Raw genomic sequence first — 17,993 nt, forward strand, 5'->3', positions numbered from 1 at the left:
GAAAAATATTCTTAAAGCTGTACATAAAACGCAAAAGCATTCATGTCGATAGACTGTCGTGAGTTTTTGCACTTGCACAGTACAAATTATGTTTCCAGTACGGATCGAGAAGCCAGAGTGAAAGGAGGCAGAAGCTAAATAAACTAATATGTTCATGAGGGGTTTTTACCACTGTCTGCCTGCCTGCCTGCCTGCCTGCCTGCCTGCCTGCCTGCCTGCCTGCCTGCCTATCTATCTATCTATCTATCTATCTATCTATCTATCTATCTATCTATCTATCTATCTATCTATCTATCTATCTATCTATCTATCTATCTATCTATCTATCTATCTATCTATCTATCTATCTATCTATCTATCTGGCATAACATTATACCCGCATGCCTAATATTGTGTAGGTTCCCCCCATTTTCTCATATATCAGTCCTGCTCTTTTAAGCATTAACAGCATCAACTTCTGCAGCAATTTCAGCTACAGTAGCTCATTTGTTGGCCTTCACGTGCATCTGTGATTGGTCGGTGCATATCCTATTGTGCCTATTTTCTTCATTGATGCTAAACGATTTTCCCTGCATTGGAGTAAAATCGTCCAAACTTGTCGAAGACATGGCAGGTGGTGAAGACTGTTTTGAATGGCTGAAAAAGAAAGAAAGATTTAGAAACCATTAGATTGCATTCAGAAAACATACTCCCAAAAAGAATAACTAATAATAATAATAATAATAATAATAATGCTAATAATAATAATAATGTAATTAATGAATAACTGCTGGTAATATATAGCTGATCATGGCAAAAAAACTTACATTCATGCTCATTTAATTGTTCTGCAATATATATATATATATATATATATATATATATATATATATATATATATATATATATATATATATATACTGTATATATACACACACACACACACACACACACACACACACACACGCACACAGTAATACCTTTGTACTGAATCTGACGAGTACCAAACAGCTATTATTTTTAATGCAGTTCTGTACTGTATAAGAAATAAAGAAAATGCACAAAGTCGCTTTTTTCTTTTTCTTCCATTGTTGCTCTCCTTAATTGGCATTTAGCCTTATTCCTATTCTTTTCCGAGACCGAGGCTTAAAATGCAAAGAAAGCACAGTATGGAAAGAATAGGAGGGCACTCTTGCACTGTTCACAAGCTAACATGAGACTCTTCATGCATCTGTTTTACCGTAAAACTGAAGCGCTCACGAGTTTCATCGGAGTAGTAAGTGTCGAGTTCCGAGCAGAGTTTTGCAGCCGACAAGTACCGAGTTATTACTGTATATATATACACATCATATCCATGGGTTGCATGGTACAAGGAATTTGTCATGGTGTACTGTTGCTTAAAAAATGTGAAAAACAAAAAAAACTAAGAAAATCTAATAATCAAATAAAAAATAAAGATATCAACCATGCAATTTGTGCAGGGTTTGTAAAGTTAGCCAGTACAAATAATAATTTAAATGAGCCAGAGCAATGATAATTTTCCTCCTAATAAGTCAAAAGTATCCTGGTACGGTAGCGTGCGTTATCTTTCGCGGTAGCGAGTTCACTGCGCTGACGTAGTTTGCTTCTCTGTGTGTGTAATGTGATGCCGGGGTGAAGAGAAGTTGCTGCTGGAAGTTGCATGCCCTCTTCATCATAATCCTAATAGTTTATCCCGCGCTCAGTCAGCCTGTTAATGATGAATGCCAGAGCCACCGCAAACATCCTGACCTCTATTTTTGCAGCTCTGCAAAAAGTGTCAGGTATTTTTAGCTGGACTGGATTCAGCTTTTTTTTTTTTTAAAACAAGTGGCCTAGTTGCTTTGTTCCTCTCCATTTCACCAGATGAGTGCTAATGCTCATAGACGCCCCCTAGAGGTCTTAGAGATGCTTGCTAGAGCCCAGGCTAAGCAACAAAAGTGACGCAAGTTATCCGAGCGGGAAAAGAAAGGGAGGGGAAGGGAGACATTTTAATTATATATTTTGTTTGGACAAAAAAAAAAAATACGAAGGACAAACTAATGTCATAGACTGAGGCTTTTGACGATTCGCCGTCTTGCAGGCATGCACGCGATTTGTCTGTCAGTCAGCGTCTGCCGGCGTGACAATCATCTTTGTGCCATGGCCTGGGGAAATTCTCCAGACTGCTGTCCTTGTAGACACCACTCAATGCTGACACTAATGACTGCGGAGGAAATGTGAGCGGACGGAGTCTAAAATAAATTTTTTCTCTCGAACCTATAAAAAAAAGGTGTAAAAACAAGTGTGTTTTTGCAGAAAATTCGCTCGAGTCATGTTTGGACACCGCTCCGATGACGTGGAGCGTGTGAACGGTACGGAAGACAAAGAACTTGCGTCGAGATAAAGAGGACACATGGTCGGAGCTGCAGGAGCAGTCGAGCTGTCAGCTTGAAGAAGAGGTGGAGTGTGTGTACTGTGGATGCAGGGTGTCCAAAAAAAAAAAAAAACACCAGGAACCAATGAGAGTCGATTTTTCTGCCCGGTTTTGCTTTTGCGCATTTCTTCCTGCTGTTTCATGTTTTGGGTCGAAACTTCAGACCTCCGAACACACCACATAGTTTGAACAAAATAACTGGATTTGGTATGTCACGTAAGTGATGTTAAAGGTCAATTTCTTAATTTAAATTATTTAATTCATGCATTTGTCCCTAAAACATTTTATATACTATAATTAATGCGCTATAATTAGCAGGACATTCATTAATATTAAGAGCCAAGAACATTAAACTGGGAAGCACTAGCCTGGAGTCTGCATTAGTGTGCATTTAACAGCCACTTAACTACAGCTTCAGTCGGAACAGGACTTTTTTTTTCTCGTCTGCTGGAGCCATATTTAACCCAGCATTTGTTGTGGCCTTGGACTTAAAAAAAAAATAAAGAAAAACAGATGCGGGCATTTAAAAAAAAAACAAAAAAAACCCCAACTGAGATTGAATTATTTGCTTCAGCATTCTTTGACATAGAGCTATTCTGTGTTTTTTCTCTCTCCCTGAAACCAATTAGCAGGCTAGCACTTGTAGTGCAGAATGTAGGTCACAATCCGTAATAAAAAAGTATTGACTTTTCTCCGAATGTAAGCAGTGTGAAAGGGGTGCTGCGGCCTTGTCGTACATGAAGAGAGCTCCATTAATTTCACTTATTTCAAGAAAGGACCCTGTCAAGTCCTAATGCGTCCAAGGCACTTTCCCGCAGTCCGACACGCTGACGTCTCGCCGGCCCGCGGCCCGAACGAGTTTACATTATGTTCGCTAGCGGGAAGTTGATGGCGTAATTCCCAGCTGAAAAAAGGCAGAGGACTCTTTCATACACCGCCGCTTCTCGTTCCCCTGAAGCTACAGCTCTTTACGCGGAGGTATTTGACGAAGCATTTCAAAGATTTTTAAGAAACTGAGAAAACAACACTTGAAATAAAAGAAAATGTGATTCGGACTTGTTCTGATGCTCACAGGTCTATTATAGGAGATCTGAATGATGAACAGGCATCTTTTTCAGCAGTTTGTACTACAGTCGCTCTACTTCGGATTAGACTAGATGGACCAGCCTTTGCTCCTCGTGTCTTCTAACGTGCCTTGAGCATCCATTACCCTCGAATCACTGGTTCCCCTACGATAGGGCTTTTGGTAGGTATTAACACTTTTATACTGGAATAAAGTCCATAACACCTCGGTTTTGGAGATGCTCTAGAGATGTCCAGTAATCTAGACAAAGCCACTCTTTACACTCACCTATGCTTCCTGTTTCCTACTTTGAAAACTGACTACTTGTTGTATAGTAAACCACCCCCCCCAAAACAGGTGCCAATATAATGAGAATGAATCAGAATGAATCAGTGTTATCCACTATAGTGTGTGTGTGTGTGTGTGTGTGTGTGTGTGTGTGTGTGTGTGTGTGTGTGTGTGTGTGTGTGTGGAGTTTTTAGGAACTTTGTGTTAATAAAATAAATTTTCACGTACTAATAATAATTACATTTGATGCAAGAATAATTGTGCACATTAAAACATTTATGTTGTTCTTACTGTTAAATTCTTCAGTCTTTAAAATGCGAAAGATTGGAACAATATTATAATATTAAAAGAAGAAAAATTCCAGGAGAAACTATAAGGCAGAATATACAGGCAAAAAACAATCAGGGCTTGAATAAAAAAAAAAAAAAAAAAAAAAGAAGCCCTTTATGATATATGGTAATCAGTTCAACCCCGAGATGGCAATGCATAATAATTCGGCTTTATTCAGATGCTTGATGAAATATGCTTCCCACATCCTGAAGTCCTATTTTATCATCCTATTTATCTCTCCTGTGTGAAGAAGTGACTTTAAGCTCGGGAGCTCAGGTGAGGTACGAGTGTGGGAGACGAGAACAAAACAAACACTGAAACGTTTCAATGAGAAAAAAAATATATATATATATTTACAAATATATATATATATATATATATATATATATATATATATATATATATATATATATATATATATATATATATATATATATATATTTAAATATAGGGGCTGTCAAAATATTTTTCATTGCACTAACTTTTTTAACGTGTGATTAAGGCAGTGCGCATTTCTGTTTGGCCTCTTTATTAAAAATATAAATAATAAAAGTATAAAAATTTCCTAAAATTAAATCCTTCAACACAACACACATTTCCATATGGTGTCCCGATGATTTACGTAATTTTAAACACCACAATACTTCAAAACACAAACAACAAGAATATTTTGTCTACATGCTCTATGTTAGGTCTGGTTTAGCTAATAATAATTACACATTTGCATAAAGTGTCCAAACGTGTCCATGCCCATGTTGATTAGAATATTAAAAACTTTTAAAGTTTTCATTTAAAGTACATTTACAACAGATAAAACTGTGTGATTAAGTTGCGATTAATCACGAGTTAACTCATGACAATCATAAATCAATATTTGAATTGATTAACGGTTCTAATATAAACATATATATATACTGTATATATACATATATATGCGATCAGAGAAGTGTGTTTTAGTATGTACTGGACCGTTAACTATAACTCACGAATTTACTGATGTGCAAAAATAATAAAATCCTATTCCATGTTTTTCTATTTTTTAGGCACATTTTTTAAAAGAATTGCCAAAGTACATGTTTGTTAAGGTGGATTATGAAATATAAAAACAACCCAATGTGCTAACAGTGCATGTGAAATGTTTTTTTAAATATTAAATTCTATAATATCGCTGATTAATGTTGCCGTTGGAAACACTGATCAGTGCAATGCTCCAAGAAAAGGACTATTATTCGTTTTTCATGTTTACTGTCCAAGTTTTAACGACCCTAGTGTTTTTAAATATCTCCTCTTAGCCTCATTCACACCTCAGAAACCCCTCTGTCCTGCTCACAGAGGTCCTGGATCCAAGACCAATTAAATTCCGGCGTTCGCTGGATGTGGAAGCTGTTGTTCTAATCCGAGTCTTTCACCAGGGTTTAGTGCTTTCATCCGTCTCCCCGTGTTCCCCCTATAACCGTGATTTAGGAATGTAAAAGGGACGCTGCACATCGTGCAGGTGCTTGTGTGTAATCCGAATCGTTTCTCAATGTCATACTCGAACCAAGACTTTAACAGGATTCAAAAGAAAGACCTGAACACAGGTAACTATTGAATTTTTTTTTTTATCACTTTTACAAACTATTACAAATAAAGCTACTTAGCATATGTGAAATCTGTCCTTAATTTTGCTTTAATGAACGAGATCATAAGTGGAACAGCAAAAAGCGTTGATGAAGTGAGTAAAGTCTGACTCGAGCCTGTAATTTCCCATTTGTTTTGTTTCAATTTTTTTTTCTCTGAAGGAGTACACCCTTCAGATCGAATCCGCATCGTTCTTTCTTCCGGTTTAATACAAAGTCATTTCCATTTTTCGTTTCTTTGTTTACTCGTATTTCTCGCCATGCAAAATGAAGGCTGTCATGTTTGTGTGTTTGAAGGCCGAGATCTGGGGCTGGTGTGGAGAACGGACGGTGGAGAAGATATTGGTTCAGTGGAGCGTGACTATTGAAGAAGAGTGTGTTGGATGAGTCTCGGGTTCTTGTTTAATGCAAAGATGCTTTTGAAAGTGCTTTGATTCCTGGACGTACTCATTTTTTTTGTGTCAGTATTATTATTCCTTTTTTGGTCCCGTTTCTGGACATGCATTTGAATACATCGAGTCTTCATTGAGAAGCACAGTGAGCTAATGCAAGACTACATATATAATAATAATAATAATAATAATAATATTAATAATAATAATATTAGTAATAATAATAATTTATAATACAATACAATACAATGTCATTCGGACATTAAACCTAGTATAAGCGATTTGATTTGATGCTGCTCTATAATAAAAATATTAAGGGGCAAAACGGCTCTTTTTAATGTTTCGAATAGTTTTAAATTGATACTGATGCAGGACAACAAAAAAAAAACATAAATTCTGACATGATTGATGAAAACGTAACGTTCTTTGATACATATATAAGAGGCACGTCCAGAGAATTGTTTATTACGTAGCAAATGAAGGGGCTGGGAAAGTTTATCACCCTATAAAACAGGTTATAGTGAATCATCCCCAGCCTCATGGTCACTAATGCAACCTAGACCGATGTGTGTGTTTGTATGGGGGTATGAGTTTGAGATCGTAGGGTTAAAACCGAGCCCCCATCAGCGAGGCCCGAAAAAAGCTGGATGTTTTTATTTTATTTGACTTATGTGTTTTCCATACCGAGTATCTGTCGTGGTAAAACGCAAACAATCACGTCACTGTGACTTTTATATTGTTTTCTAAGCTAGTGTGGTGCCTAAGAAATAGAATGCAAACAAAAAAAAAACGATTAGTAAAGCAACATTAAAAAAAAGTGAATGAGGAAGGAATGCCGGTTTAAAAGCGTGATTGATGAAAGTCTAATGCGGGGTGATGGTGAGGGGTTTTCACGCCGAAGCACGGCCGCCGTCCGCACTTCATTAGCTTTTGTAATTAGCTAGCGCTCGTGGTGCTGATGCAAAGCTCAAAACGTGCACTCTGGCCACTCGAAGGGCAGCCCGATGAAGGGCCGTCCTCATCAAGAGGGTGTTAACTAATGTGCTAATTAAGGAGTAAGCATCGCCCGTCATCGTCGCCACCTGGACTCACGCACGGCATCGGTTTACGAAGATCCGTAGAACAACAAGTAAACACTAACAGTGCTGCCCGTCTGGTGACACGCAACACCGCAAAGATTTGACACGAAGGTCTCATCTTTATACCTGCTCCTTTTCAGTTTACAATTGAGATAAATCACGAGCTGCGTTTTCATGACTAAAGGCGTGTTCATCTCTGTACAACTCAGGATGCCTTTTTTTAAGGTGAACTAGAAGAGCAAAGAAGAAATGTAGAGAGGAAAAAAAAAGGATTATGGGTATTATTTAATCACGAATGCACCCGAAAATAACCATATCCATCATTATCTCCTCACAAAGTCGATGCGAGGGAGAAAGGAACGAGGCCATGTGAAAATTCATTATGAAGACAGGTTTGTGTGCGGCGCATATCTCACCGCTACGCGGCAACCGCAGGCGAATACGGTGCATTCATCATGCCGCAGACAAATGACACCGGGTTACTAGTTAGACAGTGTAATAAGTGCCATTTAATTTCCTCTTTAGAATCAATTTACGTTTCGGATTGCCATCAAGGGACCTAAGCTCTTCCTGAGAGAAGTTCAAGAGCTAGAAATACCGACGCATTTCAAAAGGCTCGTTGAGGTCCGATAAATATGAGAAACCGACTCGAGGTGTGGACTCGGAGTGTGCGAACGCGATGCACGTGAAGATGAAAACTGTTTTATTCTGGTCCCTGAAATGAACGTGGATGTAATTATCTGGAAGCAATTGCACTTGTTTACTGAATATGCTCTCCTAAATCTCTCAGTTCTACTCAAATACACTGTATGGGAGACCTTTTCCAAAAGTATTGGGGGACCTTTTCCAAAAGTATTGGGGGACCCTTTCCAAAAGTATTGGGACACCGTTTCCATGCATATGCGGCTTGGTACAAACCTGGCACACAGTTGTAAAAAAAATATAGAGGTCCTAGAATTAGGGGTGAGAATGCAGGGCCAGCCATTATACAGTGCCCCTTGAGCACAGAGGTTTAAGGGCCTTTGTTTAAGGGCCCAAGTCTGCCAACATGGTGATGCTGGGGTGCCAATCAGTAACCCAAAAGTTTAACCACTGAGCTACCACTTTCCATTCGCATAAGCTAGCATGACAGTGCCCCTTACACAAAGCCAGCTCCATTGAACACATTTGGGATGAAATGGAATGCGACTACACCCAAAACCTCCTCAATGTTTCACCCACATTATTACCTGACTTTACTAAGTAAATAAACACATAATCTCTGTACTCGCAGAAGTGTAGAGGCTATTAAAACAGCAAATGGGGACTGTGGAATGGGGTGTTAATAAAGCATGTACGAATCTTCTGAATGAAGGAACTGCACTGTAAAGGTTTACAGCCATAGCAAAAAGAGTGAACGTCTATACTAATTGGATTCATTTGACTTGCTGATGACCTGGAGCAGGAGTTCGAAATGAAAATACTACCTCGAAAGACTGTAATTAATTCAGCAATGTGTGTGGTGTGTGTGTGTGTGTGTGTGTGTGTGTCTGCTTTGTCAGCAAGATTAGAGACCTCTCTAGATGGGGCGTAACCCCTGATGGTAGGGGGGATCTCCCTTCTACCTATGGATCAGAGATAATCCTCGATGTGACATCCTCAGCTGCGTCAATTATGCTAATCACGCAAACACATGCTTGTTACGCTGAGCCTTCATTACTGTCACACGCCAGCAGGATCGGCTTTACACCCCTGGGATTTGAAGATGGTTACAAAAAGAACTGCGAAAGTTGTGTCATGACTCGCTGAACTTTTGAGTCATGCAACGCCACGAGGAAACCAGACAGGGGAACAATCCTCTAAACTCTGAACAGTCCTCTGCAAACTGGAATGAATAGAAAACGTGATCTTATGGGTTTCTCGTGTTTGTGGAACAGTGCGGGAACACGAATGTGAGCTGCTGAGACACGTGACATGCGCGATCTGTGTTAAGAGCAGGCGCTTATATTTATTCTGCGGGAGGAGGAGGTATTTCCAGGCAATTGCACTGGATGCAGAGGGCAGTGCCTGCTGGTAAGAGCCAATAAAGAACTTTCATCCATAAACAGCCTTCAGCAAAGACACAGGCAATTACCTAATGTGAGGACTTCTGGGTATTAAGAGGAGAAGGCTTTTTTTTCCTCTGTTATTTTTGGGGTATTTATTAAATTGCTGTGCCGGTCCCCTGGTGGTCTAGTGGTTAAGATGCAGCGCTCCCACCGCTGCGACCCGGGTTCGATTCCTGGTCAGGGAACCATCCCCAGCCACTCTTAGTGCCGGTCCCAAGCCCGGATAAATTGGGGAGGGTTGCGTTAGGAAGGGCATCCAGCGTAAAACATGTGCCAAATCAAATGTGCGGAGGATCCGCTGTGGCGACCCCTAACGGGATAAGCCGAAAAGAAAGTTTTTATTAAATTGCTGTGCCACGACATAACAATGGGGTGCCTTCGGACCTTTCTCTTTTCCATGGATCATATAGAGTAGCTAGAGTGTAGATTGTGTGTGCTAAAAGTGTACCTTCTTGCCTTGGACTTTGTTCTCCTCGCGGAAGTACTTGGTGCCGTACGCGTTCTGATGATATGGAGAATGAGTGTGGAGAAAGGCCTCATGTTCTTTGTTTCGGTGGTCCTTTGAGAAAGGCAGAAACCTGTTCAGCAAGAGGGGGGAAAAAGATGAAGTTAAGATTTATGTAATTTTATCATGCCCGAACTAAAATTAATTCTAGGAGAGGTTTAGGAGTGGTCTCCAATGCGATCTATGATGCCCGTGGTGTCACCTGTTCGCATCAGTGCATCGATATTCGGTAAAAAACTATTAATTTATATCTAATTATTAGTAGATGCACTAAACATATTATTAAGAAAGCGACCAATAATTTATATGTAGATTGAAGTCTCGTCGCTAAACTGTATCTCAAGAGCGTTCTCTCAGCACCACTGCTGCCATGTGAATATCAAAACACTATGGAGACCGAGGCGTGTCCTGAGAATTACATAGAATAGAGATTAACATGGCAGAGGTAGAGCTGCATCTTCATGGGGACAGAACAAAAACACTTGTTTTTATAGAATATTTTTTGTTCTTTTTTTTTTTGCCACTACAAACACCTGTTTGTGAAAGGGCCATATTTACGATTTACTGTCTGTCTGAACCAAAGAAATTAAAGTAAACTATTTGTACCATATTGAATTTATAATATATATGAAAACATATATGACTATATTTATTAAGGCTGTAAATCAAATAAAATATTGAATCGTGATTAATCCCATGATTGTCATGAGTTAACTCCTAATGAATCGCAACTAAATTGCACATTTATTTTCTAAATGTATGATAAATAAATTTTTTAAGAGTTTTAATACTCTAATCAAAATGGGCATGGGCATATAATAATGCTTTCTGCAAATGTATGTTTATTAGTAAAACCAAACTAAACAAGGAGCATGAAGACAAAATATTTAATAAATACGATATTTCAAATTGCGTAAATCATCAGGACACCAAACGGAAATTCTGCTATGTTTCCGCACGGATGGTATTAATTGCCGGATGTGTGCGTCATGGCGGATCGACATTGCTCGATTTAAAACATCAGTAATACAAATGTGTATTATTATCAGTATTAGTTTTTGGTGGAGTTTACTTATTCTTTTTAGCTGAGTAAATAAAGGACGTCAGTAATAAATGTGTTGCGTTGCCCTTTTTTATATTTATGTATATTTTTTTGAAAAATAGTCAAAGAACTGCATGCTGTATTACTCACACGTTAATAAAATTAGTGACGTAAAAGTTAATTTTGATAGCCCTAATATATATATATATATATATATATATATATATATATATATATATATATATATATATATATATATATATATATATATAGTGGACAAAACCTGAGGTAAAACTATACCTTATTTGGTAATAACACAGAACACGACATAAAGGCACGACATAAACCTCGGGGTGAGATCTGGCAACCTGCTGCAGCTCCTGACAACATGAGATTCGATCAACAGTTAGATTCAAATATAACACACACACACACACACACAGGTCAAAGGTGAATCTGGTGAACCTTCAGTTGGAGACTGAATACAGACGGAGAAAAACACAGTTATTAATTAATATATCATCTATTCAATCAATTATAACATCTGAATATGGATGAACTAAAAAACAAACGAACACGTGTACAGTAAAAGTGTGAAACCTGTTCGGTCTCTTACAATCAATATAAATCAATTATACAGTTCAATTCATAAATTTGTGCTGAAATTCTGATGTCAAACAGAAGGAAGAGATATTTTGTGCATTTTTAGTTGCTGTGATCCAAAACATAGTTTATATGAAGAAACACTGAAACTGTGCAGCATCACACTGAGAACACGATTAACATTGTGATGATTTTGTTTGTGACTTTTTATTCTGATGGGAATGAGATGTTCATAAACACTAATATTTACTTCTGAGAGATGAACTGAGGATTTTGAGAAAAGTTCAGGCTTTTGCAGGAAATGTGTTGTGCTGTTTGTACACATTGTTTTGAAAAATTCACTTCACTGATTTGCAAATATTAAAGATGATTCGAGACAACAACTGCAAAATAACTGAGAATAACTGTAATCAGAGATCAAGTGTGTGTTGTGATGATGATTTTCCTGTGATTGATCCTGTCGTGTGTGTGTGTGTGTGTGTGTGTGTGTGTGATCTGGCAGACGTGGTAAACGATGCTAGTATTGAAGCAGCAGTTCAGCAGAACATCACGTATACCTTGTACTCGCATCGTAAAAATCCTACAGACGTTGCACAGCCACCATAGGATTAAATGTTAAGAGAAATAAGTGTGAGGCCCTCTTAATACTAACAGTAATACTTCAAACTTGTAGTTTTTATAAAAAAAAAAAATGGTGTAAAAGGCAGATGAGAAATCCAAATTGGCACAAACAGCAGTAGGGATTTAATTAGATGCCTAAATTGCAGTAACAGCCTCGAGTTCTCTCTAGTACATCCACTCCGAGCTAATGTTTCAGCTCTTATACATCACTATGTCGGCTCATGCGTCCCTTCGGAAAACGCGACGGATTCCGGTCCAAATCGGAATGGTTTCTTAATCGCTTGATTTCTTGCGGGTTGTTAGAGTCGCCTGTGTGTTTGTTGGGCACTTGTTCAATGCAAATGGCTGTTACTTAGGAAAAATGCCAGATGTTAATTACAGCGAGGTTGATTTTGTAAATTGCACCCAAGACACGTTGCCTGGAGGAAGATTTATCCGGCGCCGTACAAGAGGTGTCTGCATGAGCACGGCTAAACGTCCTCTGGGCATTGGCTTGGCTCATCACAAAACAAACAAACAACCAACGATTCTGGCGCTTCCTGCCTGCTTTTTTTTTTTTTTTTTTCTTTAGCCACTAAAAGGCCCTTTTTTCTCCACACTTGTCATATTCATATGTTTTTTTTATGATGATCTGACAACAAACACAGGTGTTAAATAGTACATTTGAACGCAATTAAATCAAGATACAGTATGTGGAGAGAAGCATGCAGAGGCCGTATGCAAACACGGAACTGGCATTTAACAGGGAAATAAAAGAACACGTCTCTTATCAAAGCACTTTGTAAAAGGTAAACTGTCTATAAATCATTTTTGGCATATGGATACTTTATAATTGCCTCTTCTCCTGAGGGTAATCATGCATGGGGGTGGGACTGGGTACCATACAATTGGAAATCAAAAGTAAAATACCATAGATGTGGCAATCTGGCAAAGGCTAAATACACACACACACACACACACACACACACACACACACACACACACACACACACACACACGTATATACATTATATATATATATATATATATATATATATATATATATATATATATATATATATATATATATATATATATATATATATATATATAAAGAATCATTCTGATTTTGTTCTATATTCTCGTTTCACACATCAAGGAGAAAGCCTATCTATAATACCCTTATAAATAATTATGACCTAATAGCCTGATAAAGGAGCAAAAAATAACAGATACAATTTTTGATGGGGCAGTAAAAAAAAAAGTAAAAAAAAAAAAGTTTGCATCAAACACAGCTCTTTAAATAATGGCCTCATACATACATCTTTCCCCACTAGAGACACCAGCCGCTCCTGCAAGACAGATTACAGTGCAACTCATGCTAATGTGCACAAGGGACAGACAGCGCCGAGTAAAAATTAATGTGGCCCCGATGTCCTCGAATACACAATGCTTCTGCTGCTAGCCGGCTGTTTCACTTACTGCTTTCATTGCCTCTGAATTGCATTTTAATAGGCTAGTTTTTATTCATTCAAAGCCATTAAGGGGAGTTTTGGCTTCCTCACAGGGGATCTCTTGGCAGCGTGAGGTAGTGTGCAGTGACAACACACCAGGCAGCCACCAAACAGAAGAAAAACATGGGGGAAAGGTGGTGATAGAGAGACAGAGGGAAGTGTGTGTGTGTGTGTGTGTGTGTGTGTGTGTGTGTGTGTGTGTGTGTGTGTGTGTGTGTGTGTGTGTTCGTGTGTGTTCGTGTGTGTGTGTGTGTGTTCGTGTGTGTGTGTGTGTGTGTTCGTGTGTGTGTGTGTATGTGAGTGTGTAAATGAAAAAGTTTCTTTCTCAGTTTTTATATGGCATTTAAAGCTCTGCAGACATAAAAATCCTAATCCTGTTTAGACAATGTGAAAACATTTCAAAAGTCCGTTTAGTTTTAGCTATAAACACTCATGACGTGACAGCTTGTCACATTATTGAGCAACACTAAAGCTCAAAGCCGGCCATCCGAGCTTTTATACTACACCCGAGGTGCCTTTTGCAAACAATAAATAAATGCATACTTTCCAGAAATCGCCAAATCAACAATTATACCTTAAAAAAAAAAAAAATAATGTAATCTACTGTACATGACATTCTTTGTTTAAGGAATGTCCACCATGTCAATGCAACAATACTATAGAAATGATACAGCATTTAAATGAGTACACTAATATAAACCTGTGTTTTTAAATACCCTACTGTCAGAGCTACCGTTATAGCCATACACCTTTTAACCAATCAGAATTGAGAATTGAAAACCACTGTGGCATAACAACAAGAAACACTTCTTCCATATAAATAACCAGTCCAAAAAGCTACAAGGCTCCAAGAAAATAACAATCAAATATTTCAATATACATTTTAAGCCTGTCCATAACCATTTTTTTTAAGTTATAGTATGTCCCAGCATAGCCTGAATGGCAAGATGTCAAGGATGTGTCCCTTAGATCCTGTAGTAGTATATAGTGTACAAGTTCAGGTACTGGTATACCATTTCACACTACATATTGGGACATAGATGACTCAATTTCCACTGACATGTCTAACTAATTTCCACTTTCCTCACCAGACACTATCTTCTTCTTTTAACTGCTCCTGTTAGGGGTCGCAACAGCGGATCATCAGTCTCCAAATCATTTTATTCCACTTATTTAACCTCCTCCTTGGCCTTTAAAAAGTTTAGTACTATTTTACATGGAATGTTATGTCTGTTTGTGTTTATCCAACATTCATTGTAAAAAACAATCGGTTGATTAATCGCTTATCTGCAAGTACGTTCCAACCTATCAGTAAAATCCACTCGGTCGACCTTTAGTTATTAACATAGTCGAATTATTTGTTAGATTGACCCACCAAACATATGCATAAGCAAGTAAATGTTTTGATTTTAATAGCAATAAATATGAAAGAATGTCATTATGACACAGCGTTTTTTGTTACATTTTCTGTTACAGACCAAACCGGCCCCCCATTAAATAAAAGAAAAATTATGTGGCCTTCACAGAAAAAGGTTTGGGGACCCCTGTCTTTGAGCATTGATTGGAGGACTTTGCAATTGAGACAGACCTTAAAATTGCCGTCTTCCTCGTCAGTGCAAATTGAGACTAAATTCGATTTAAGACGGTGCCATAGAAGGGAAAATAAAGCTTTTCTGTAGCATTTCAATAAGTGTGTTGGTGGGGGTGTGTGTGTGGGGGGAGGGGGGGGGGGGGTGGTACACTGAGAAGAGAACGAGATCAACAGACACGGTCTAATCACACCTCAGCATGCCCCAGAGCTACCACATGTGTAACGCAATTTGCACAGTAACTACGCCCCGTACCACGGCCTGACCGGAGTGGTCGGTGTTAATAGGGTTAGCTAATTTACTGTTTCAAATTGGAGCCATCCTCATTAATAAACACTGCACACTAAGCTCGCAATTCCGATAAATGGAAAGGCACTCGGAACCGAACCGTCGAAGGAATATTGTTTTAAAATGTTATTATGATAATCCACTGAAATCATTATATTCACGAGAGGCACTTTAATAACGTTTCAGCGAGGACGGAATGCGTTCGGCGGGACGTTAATAGCTGCGAGAAGGCAGTGTTTTATGCGATGATTTTCTCCCTAACTTATTTAAAAAGGGCCCCTTCTGAGTTTTTGCCATCTGCTCTGAAGTTTTGGAAGGATAAAGCTAGAAGCTTGGTTGCCCTTTAAAGCCAGAGTTGGTGGTTTTTTTATTTTTTATTTATTCATTCATTTTTTTCTTTTCTTTGCAACTTTTGAGCCACTGGAAAAGCACCAGCTGGTGGTTAGGTATCCTAATTTTTGACATCTGAATATCAGATGCAGTCTGACACCTTCCCTGCTGTCAGTGTGATCTATGGTATTTGAGTGTACCCATAGGCTAATGTGTGGTCATAGAAGGTTGCGTGATCTCCTGCTTTCTATGTTGACTTGCTTGTTTATTACATCGTGAGGAATATGTATAGCCTAAATTTCACGGGTTGGTCTAAATGCCTTTCTGTTGCATGCTTGTGTGTGTGTGTGTGTGCTGAGGACTCACGGCTGGTCGATGAGGCGAGTCTCCCATTCGCGCTGCCGCAGCTCCTCTCTGGCCTCCTCCAGGGCCGTGATGGATGTGGCCACGCGTAGACTCGGCTCCAGGGGCCGCTGGCGTTGCCGCTGAACCTCTGCAGCTGGCCTGAAAGGCCCCTGACATGAACGGGGAGGGATAAAGTAAATGTTAGATTGCTTACCCTACTTGTTATTGATGATTCCTTCTTGCAGCCAAATGCCCCCAGGCTGCACTAGTGCTGTGGTATTAAAGCTCAGTTTTAGTCATGCTAAAGGCATGAAGATGATTAGGGGTTAGGGGTAAAAAAATAAAATAAAACGGTATACTTATTTCACCCTGTGGTACCACATATACAAACACACACACACACACCAGGCGGTTTGTGTTAGGTGTACCACAGTATTTCTTATAAAACCGTAAAAAGGACACGCAAAACCGAAATACATTACATTGGGTGCCAATTTAAGATGAAATTGTAAAAAAAATGTGTAAATGTTCAAATAATTAAAAAATGTATTAATTATTTCCATGTATGCATTTACCCAAGTAAAGCATCATGCAATACTGTAGCAATTATACTGACTACAGAAAATAATCAGGAATTACATGCGCAGTATCAGTCTGTTTTCATCTTCCGACCAAAACTACTTTGTTGCTCTTTGTTCCTTCATGTGACCTTCAGCTATTGTGGTTGCTAATTCATGCAGGCACAAATGCCCTTGATGCTATCAAGACCAGATCAGCACCCGGGCACTGACCAATCCTCTGGCTTCCCCAAATGGCACACAATCAATCCATCACTCCCTGATGCTTATCACAAAGGGGTGGGGGGGTGAAAGTTACAATGAGTGAGGAAGAGATCGGTGCATTTCGTAAGGGTGAAAATCTGGATAAGGAATACACCCTTACTGTTTCTGCTTGTTTGAATTGCAACTAAGCGCCTTTTATCTAATCCAAGCATATAGGCCACTAATAATGCAGAATGGCTCATGCGTTTATTTTTGCTCACTTGCCTTTTACACAAGTAGAAACCGATATATGAGAATCGGTCACCACAAACAACACAAACAGCATGCGTTAGAATAATAATGATAAATAAAGATTGCTTCTATACCCAAACATAAAAACTAAAAACAATACAATGCTTTGCCCTGCGTCGTTTCCCACAGCAGATGAATTGCATATCTTCAATTTCTGTGGCTTTGAACTGACACGGAGGGTGATGTCAAAAAGTATACGACAAATTAAGAGATGGAAATATACATACAGTGGAAGATTATACAGTTGTTTTGGAACGGAATGGGCCATGTGACTTCAATTGCGCCATCATTTTTGAACAATTTCAGGTCTTGAAGTTTTCAGAAAAGTGACAGAAACACGTTTTTCAAACCAGAATACCTAAAGCCATTTCTATAGACGTGCTTTTCACCAGTTTTACTCTCCCTGGCTTTTACATTTACAGCATTTGGCAGATGCCCTTAGCCTCCAGAGCGACTTACATTTTTTCATATATACAACTGAGCAGCTATGGGGTCAAGGGCCTGGTTCAGAGGCCCAGGAGTGGCAGATTGGTGTAGCATGGATTTGAACTCACAGCCTTCGAATCCAATGTCCAATGCTTTAACCACTAAGCTAACGCCTCTTCAGGGTGCCCTGATCCTACATCAGTCATGAAAGCTTGTAATCTTCTATGATAATTAACTGCACACTCTGCCTTTCATTATTATGTCTGAATACTGGAAGTTATGTCTTTCGCTTTAGGTACTTCAGCCGACTATTTTGTCTACGTAGCAATAATATTTTTAATTGCTTCAAACTAATCTATTGCTATTTTTAGCACATGTTCTTGAAATGAAGTTTGTCTTGTGACTAA

The 17,993-nt window shown here is 38.7% G+C and overlaps 1 protein-coding gene across 1 annotated transcript in view; it reads right to left on the reverse strand.

Annotated features, from left to right (window-relative positions):
• Positions 1–216: 216 nt before the first annotated feature.
• Positions 217–17,993, reverse strand: part of spata17 (spermatogenesis associated 17) — a 32,900-nt gene continuing 15,123 nt past the window's right edge. The window contains exons 8-10 of the mRNA XM_083550521.1: positions 16,109–16,257; positions 9,720–9,849; positions 217–636 (exon numbers count right to left, since the gene is read on the reverse strand). Of these exons, the coding sequence (XP_083406647.1) occupies positions 556–636; positions 9,720–9,849; positions 16,109–16,257 (360 nt within the window). The 3' untranslated portion in view covers positions 217–555. The remainder of the gene's footprint in view (positions 637–9,719; positions 9,850–16,108; positions 16,258–17,993) is intronic.

This window comes from Silurus aristotelis (assembly GCF_946808225.1).
Source record: "Silurus aristotelis genome assembly, chromosome: 9".
NCBI classification, from domain to species: domain Eukaryota; kingdom Metazoa; phylum Chordata; class Actinopteri; order Siluriformes; family Siluridae; genus Silurus; species Silurus aristotelis.